The sequence below is a fragment of the Palaemon carinicauda genome, chromosome 3 (assembly GCF_036898095.1).
Source record: "Palaemon carinicauda isolate YSFRI2023 chromosome 3, ASM3689809v2, whole genome shotgun sequence".
Taxonomy (NCBI): Eukaryota; Metazoa; Arthropoda; class Malacostraca; order Decapoda; family Palaemonidae; genus Palaemon; species Palaemon carinicauda.
In genome coordinates, this window is record NC_090727.1 from 54,889,902 (window position 1) to 54,897,531 (window position 7,630).

Below are 7,630 nucleotides of genomic sequence, written 5' to 3' on the forward strand. Positions count from 1 at the left end.
TTTAGACTTCAGCTGTATTTTACGTATCAATCCATACTCAGATTTTTACCTAAGGAAACATCAACATCGCATCTGACTACACACCTACCATGAATGGATTTCTTACAAGTTTTCAAAGCAAAAAAAAAAAAAAAAAAAAAAAAAGGAAAAGAAAAATAAAGGGCTATGTCTTGAGTAACCATAAAAATAACATACAATAATTTCTTATACCTTTCCACTTCTTCATTCTAATTCTAAGTTTCTACTCAACAAACATTGATTTTTTCAGGTTTATCTTCAACTTGTGTGTCTTTTATTATTTTCAAAATAAAATTTTTACGATAACATACTTTTTTCTGAGTCAAAATGAATACACATCAGATTAATTTAGGGCTTAATGTGGTGTGTCATGACTAATCTAGATTATTTTAGGTCCTAATGAGGTGTGTCATGACTAATCTAGATGTTTTTAGTGCTTAATGAGGTGTGTCATGACTAATCTAGATGTTTTTAGTGCTTAATGAGGTGTGTCATGACTAATCTAGATGTTTTTAGTGCTTAATGAGGTGTGTCATGACTAATCTAGATGATTTTAGTGCTTAATGAGGTGTGTCATGACTAATCTAGATGTTTTTAGGGCTTAATGAGGTGTGTTATGACTAATCTAGATGATTTTAGTGCTTAATGAGGTGTGTCATGACTAATCTAGATTACTTTAGGGCTTAATGAGGTGCATCAAGATTAATCTAGAATGTTTTAGGAATTAATGAGGTGTATAAAGACTAATCTAGATTATTTTAGGGCTCAATGGGGTGTATAAAGACTAATCTCGATGATATTAGAGCTCAATGAGGTGCATCTAGACAAATCTAGATAATCTTTGGGGCTCAAGGAGGTGTATCAAGAGTAATCTAGATTACTTTAGGGCTCAATGAGGTGTATCAAGATTAATCTAGATTTTTTAGGGCTTAATGAGGTGTATCAAGACTAATCTAGATTATTTTAAGTGTCGATGAGGTGTATGAAGACTAATCTGGATTACTTTAGGGCTCAATGAGGTGTATCAAGACTAATCTTTGTTAGACATGCTGATAAATTCCAAATTTCTATAAGATATTGCCTTTCAGTTGTTGACTCAGTTGCTCACTACTTTCACAACAATAGATCGGCTTTTTCAAGCATGCATTAATTCTCCCTTATACCTACTACCTAAAAACATGGTAAGTATTCGAAGGTCTTGTATAGTAAATGCAAGTAGTTATAGATACTTATTGATACACAGGTGTTTCTTGCAAGTCATTTACGTGGAGCCTCCTTGGTTTTCTATGGACATAATTTGTAATTTCCTTTCAAACATTTAGTTTTCTTTAATGTTTTAATTTCAACATAATTATTATCTTCTTAGTTTGAAAAAAAGTCAATGAGATTATTAAAATTGTTACCATTTTTACGATGAAGTAATGATTTAGGTAACTTGGATTATCTAAAAATACACAGCAAATAGATTATATTATTAACATTACCTCTCAAGAAACTTTAAGATTTACTAAATGTTCGAGCAACTGAATCTAAACATTAAGGATAATCTCATTCTTACTAAAGGAATAAATAAAACAGTCCTGTTGAGTATAAGGAATTTATTATCTTTGAGTAGTATAAAATTTGTACATATACAATAAGCCTCAAAATAAGCTATGCACACATACATTCTATACATATTTACAGAAGTAAAGAAAAGACAGGGCAGGGGAACACAAGCAATGAAATACATTATTTAGAAAAAAAAAGAAACATTGATATCTGAACGAGAGGAAAATTTACAGTGAAAAATTATGTATAATATATGTTTATATTTATTCTTTTTCTATATATTCATATATACGAAGAGCCCCTTTTTTTTCCAGTTCGAAGGCTTGGGACGAAATGTCAGAAATACACCTATCATAGACTGACACACTTCGGGAGAAAAAGGCTTTATTTTTTTCATTTGCCTCACATTTATATATATAAAACGACTCGCTGACTAGTACAACAAATATGTTATGATCTCAAGGTAGAACTATTCATAATTCTCACTCAATAATGTCTTTCATCTGGTATAAAAAATGGGGAGTAGAAAATCAAATAATTTCAATGGTTTTGTACACTTTTTGAGATTCCGAATAGTTTTTTTCCCGCACGTCTTTTGTTTCCTCCGGTCGAATTGATAAAGTTGAAGAGACTGCAAGGCATGTACTCCAAAAAGAGACTTGAAACCTGAGAAGTATAGCTACGATATATGTGTATATATATATATATATATATATATATATAATGTGTGTGGATGTGTAACTATGAATACATATAAAATCATATGCATATTTGTATCTATGTTTGACACTAGATGAAATAAAGAAAAAAAACATATTTTCATGAACGAATGTTAAACATCCAATAGGAACACCATAACCTTCATACCATATAATATAACCATCTCTAGATTATACTGAAATGTAAACTTAGGCTTTCGCACTGTAAAAAGCTGTCAGAGAAAAGTTCGCTGATCCAGCATTTCCCAGCCTTTTAATTAAGTCATAAACTCAAGGGGTTTTGGAAGACAATTTCGGGGGTTAGGTGATGATATGCTTCAACTTACAAACATGCTATGGTCCCAAGAACGAATCAATGTACAAAAGGGTTTCCTTCCAAACGGAGAGTTCTAAGTTCACTAGCTGGGTTAATAGCGGCCACCAGCATGCTATCTAATCCCCAAATTGCGTTCATTGATAGGTCGAGAGAATAAAGATGTGGAGCATTGTGCAATACATCTGTGGACAGTGAAGTTAGATAATTAGCTGATATATTCAAATGGCACAGATGACGGGAATGTCGCAGTAGTTCAGGAGGAAGCTTTGTCAACCCCATGTCCCCAAGACCCAGGTGGCGAATTTGGCGAGCCTTGGGCAAGATAGATAATAACTGGTCAACATGTAAAGAGTTACCTGGTAGATTAATTTCATGTAAATCATCAAGAACGTCATCTAGAGCGTTGTTTTCTAAATGGGCTAATCTGTTATACGCTAAGTCCAGATGCTTCAGTGAACTGTTGAAGAAAGATCCAACTTCTAGACGACTGATTCTATTATGGGAAAGGTGGAGGTGTGTGATGGGTGACCCAGAAATGGCTCCTCTTTCAATAAAAGATATATGATTTCCATCTAATCTCAGGTGAATCAGATGTGGTAGGAAATTTGAGGCTATTCCGGGTGGTACCTGCGTTAAACGATTCTTGCTGAGATCAAGCTCACGCAGTTCTGGTAAAGTCTGGAGAAGGCTGCTACTGATTGACATTAGACCACAACCTGAACAGTAGAGTTGCTTCAAATCGGGGACGTCTGTAAATCTCTCTGGCTGTAAATCTCCAAGGGGGTTGAAACTAAGATCAAGTCTTTCTAGCCTGGCCAAGCCAAAGAAGACTCTTGGCATTAATTCTGGAACCATGTTGTTAGCAAGCGAGAGAGTCCTTATGTGCCGCACATGCCGGAAGACTGCAGAAGGTGCAGACTGAATGCGATTTAGGCTCAAGTCCAGATGACGTAATACATCAGCTCCTCTGAAGTTTGTATCCATCAAAGCGGAGATATGATTTCGAGTAAGGTTGAGAATATGTAACTTATGAAGGCCCCCAAAACGAGTGAGCCCCAATGCAGGAATCTTGGAACGTGTTATATGAATTTCTTCGAGTTGTCTAAGGCCTTTGAAGATTGGCCCTAGGGTAAGAGTGTTCGGATTGTAATGGGGAGCCGATATCACTAGTACTTCAGTGTCTTCGCCCATATCCATTACAGGGAGCTTGTCGCTCGTTCCACCGTCCTCACATCTTACACTCTGACGACCGCGCTCATCGAGGGAGCACCTGCATTCTCTGGGACATGTCAGCACACCTTCTAACAACGTACATAAGACCATGAGTAGGATCAGCATCTGGAAAGAAGAAGGAAAAACATTAACATTCATCAGGAAGTTTCAGGTCGTAAAAGTGTTATAATATCAAACAATGAATAAAATGTTTACAAATGCAAGGTTATTGAATAATTTTAGATGCAAAATTGTCAAATAAATGAATAGTTATAATCGAAAACATGAGGCATTGAATATTGTTTCTGTTATTGTGTAAATCAGCAGAATTTAGAATAAGGAGTCTCTCTCTCTCTCTCTCTCTCTCTCTCTCTCTCTCTCTCTCTCTCTCTCTAATATGGGTAATCATTAGAGTAAACTGATTAAGATGTACGATAGTTTATTTCAGTCCATTTGAGTTTTGCCAAGAAAAAAAATGATCATTTATTAGAACATATCATGAATGAAAGATGATATATGGTAGTGCTCTTTTTTAGTATCGAACTAGTTTTCTTACTGTATACAAAATAAAGTCAATTAATTACCTAGATATGAAAACTGTTTTTGATCTGTTCAAGAAATTCATGTTTATGCAAGATTTTACATATCTTTTTTTATTTAGTGGTATGCTTGTACTATAATAAAACCCATTTAATTTCATATCAAGCTGACCAAGGAAATATGTTTTATTTTTTGCCTCCGTTATAAAAATAATGAGGTGAATAATACTATATATTTCTACCATTTACTAAAGTTTCCCAAACCATAATTTTTGCATTACACAAATACTCATACAAAATCACTTGTGCATGCGTATACAGAGACGCACATATGTATGTATAAATATATATATATATATATATATATATATTTATATATATAAATCTATATATATATATATATATAAATCTATCTATATATATATATATATATATATATAATATGTATGTATGTATATATATATATATATATACGTATATATATATATATATATAAATATATATATATATATATATATATACTCATATATATATATATATATATATATATGTATATACACACACACACTTGTGGATGCACAACGTTAGAAATTCATTCATAGGTAGCATAAATAATGCATTCAAAGCTTTTCCTTTTCCCGAATATGTCATTGCACTAAAGTTATCCAGGGAATATTTTTCTCCTTTGAATATCACAAATGTTTACGTTTTCATGAGACGAATAAACCATTGCAAATTCTCGCAGTTCGTATTATTGCGAAACCTTTTGGAAATTATGCAGGTGTTGACGCTCACTCCATAAACATTTCTAAGAAAAAACATTTATGAATACTTATTTGTCAACAAGTATAATAGAAATATTATCTAGTTGGCTTATTCATGCTTGATAGCAATATTTCTGTAAACACACATAATGAATATGGAGACTTTTAATGTCAATAAAAGTTTTTAAAACTTCTTTTCATAAAGTATTCACGAGTCGATATGCTTGTGATTTAAAAATATATTTAATGGAATACTAAAAGGTGTAACTGTAAATACATGTTAATTACAAAACTTATTTATATAAATATATAATTATATATACAATACAATAAGATTATAAGAAATGTAAATGTATATCTCTTCATATAAATAAAATGTAACGAGTTATAATACAGATCAAGCAATAGAAAAATATTTATTCATATAGACCAAGAAAATCTTGTCCTGAAGGAATTTTTCAAAGTGGTAAAAATTCAGATAATCTCTCTCTCTCTCTCTCTCTCTCTCTCTCTCTCTCTCTCTCTATATATATATATATATACACACACACACATATATATATATATATATATGTATATATATATATATATATATGTATATATATACATATATATATATATATATATATAGATTGACCAAGAAAATAACATTCTGAAGGAATTTCTCAAACCTCTAGAAGAAACATATATGATCTCTCTCTCTCTCTCTCTCTCTCTCTCTCTCTCTCATTAGACCCCTTTTGCGCGTCATCCCAATCACGGGCACACACTCACATTCATCGAACTCACCCGTGCCATGAAGAGGCATAATACCAAGGCCGCCCCAAATTACTACGCCAGGATTTATTAGGATGGAGCTAGGACGGAAGGAGGAACTTCTAGGATGAGGAGGAGGATTGGCGTTTTGGTGGGCCAATCTGGAAATGGGGTTTGGGGGGGTTAGTAAGAACCCATCATGGGGTGGCGATCATAATTTATCCACATGGGCAATTGGCTCCACTCTGTGGGTTTCTGAAGGGCCTCCAGCTGCCTTTGGGTCGAGGGTCTACGAACTTGAAGGGCGAGATTAGGGAGAAAGAAGGGAGGAGGAGAGAACTTGAAGGCGGTTGGCAGGATTGCCAGGTTTTCAAAATGAGAAAAGGTCAACATCTGATCAACTGCAGGTTTAAAAAGCCAACCTAATAGTAGAAAAAGGCCGAAAATATAGCATTTAAGGCTAACTATTTTTAAAAAGGCCAAATTTACGTATCTAACACTAAAAAAGTCCAGAATTTTTAGATTTTTTGGCCCGAAAAAGGCCATCCTGGTAACCCTGGTGTTGGGTCCTTACTAGGGTTTGGCCTAGAAAACAAGGCTTGTTGCATATGCAGATGATTTTACTCTCTTTGCATCAATTCCATCCCTTGAATGTAGATCTGGGGTTGGTGAATCCCTTAATAGAGATCTAGCTAAAATTAGTGCATGGGGCAAATTATTGGCTATGAAGTTGAATCCTAACAAAACTCAAAGTATGATTGTAAGTGGGTCAAGGACGGTGGCTCCTCGACATCCGGATCTCAGTATTGATAATGTTTCTTTAAATTTTTATGACAAAATTTTAGGTGTGATTCTTGACAGCAAATTTACTTTTGAGAAACACAATAAGTCTGTGTCTTCTTCAATTGCACAAAAAATTGGCTTATTGAGAAAGTCTTTCAAGATTTTCGGTGATCAATCTATTCTGAAGAAGTGTTTTAATTCTTTCATTCTACCTTGTTTTGAGTATTGTTCTCCTGTCTTAATTTGTTGGACGGAAACTTACGGTCTATTAAATTTCTTATTCTTGATCTAGATATTAATCTTTGGCACCGTCGTTCAATTAGTTCATTATGCATGTTGCATAAGATTTTTCATAACTCTGACCATCCTTTACATTGAGATCTCCCTGGACAATTCTATCCCGTTCGTAATACTAGGCAGGTAGTTAATTCTAATAGCCAGGCCTTCTCTATCATGAGGCTCAATACTGCACAGTATTCTAGAAGTTTTATTCCACCTGTGACAAAGTTGTGGAATGATCTTCCTGAATTAGTAGAATTTCAAAAGTTCAAAGTTGCAGCAAATGTTTTTTATTTTGACCAGGCTGACATGAGTCTTTTTATAGTTTATATATGACATATCTGATTTGACGTTGTCACTGTTTTTAGAATGATTTATTGTTAATTTGTTCTCATCATTTATTTATTTCCTTATTTCATTCCCTCACTGGGCTATTTTTCCCATATATATATATATATATAAAAATATATATATATATATATATATATGAATATATATCATTAACACACGTGATTTCAATCGATGTAAATATGCCCCACGAAATGGCATTTAATACCGAATTCTATCTTGGGAATATACATCCACTTGGAATTCATTTTATGGTAACAGCTTCTGGCCGGGCCAACTGAGCCATCTGGACTCTGCCAACTGAGCCATCTAGATGGCTCAGTTGGCAGTGTCCAGATGGCTCAG

At 33.7% G+C, this 7,630-nt stretch overlaps 1 protein-coding gene across 1 annotated transcript; it reads right to left on the minus strand.

Annotated features, from left to right (window-relative positions):
* Window positions 1-2,302: 2,302 nt before the first annotated feature.
* LOC137637431 (insulin-like growth factor-binding protein complex acid labile subunit) lies at window positions 2,303-3,936 on the minus strand. The gene has a single exon (XM_068369631.1). It carries the CDS (start codon window positions 3,925-3,927, stop codon window positions 2,641-2,643), a length of 1,287 nt encoding a protein of 428 aa, XP_068225732.1. The 5' UTR covers window positions 3,928-3,936; the 3' UTR covers window positions 2,303-2,640.
* Window positions 3,937-7,630: the final 3,694 nt, after the last annotated feature.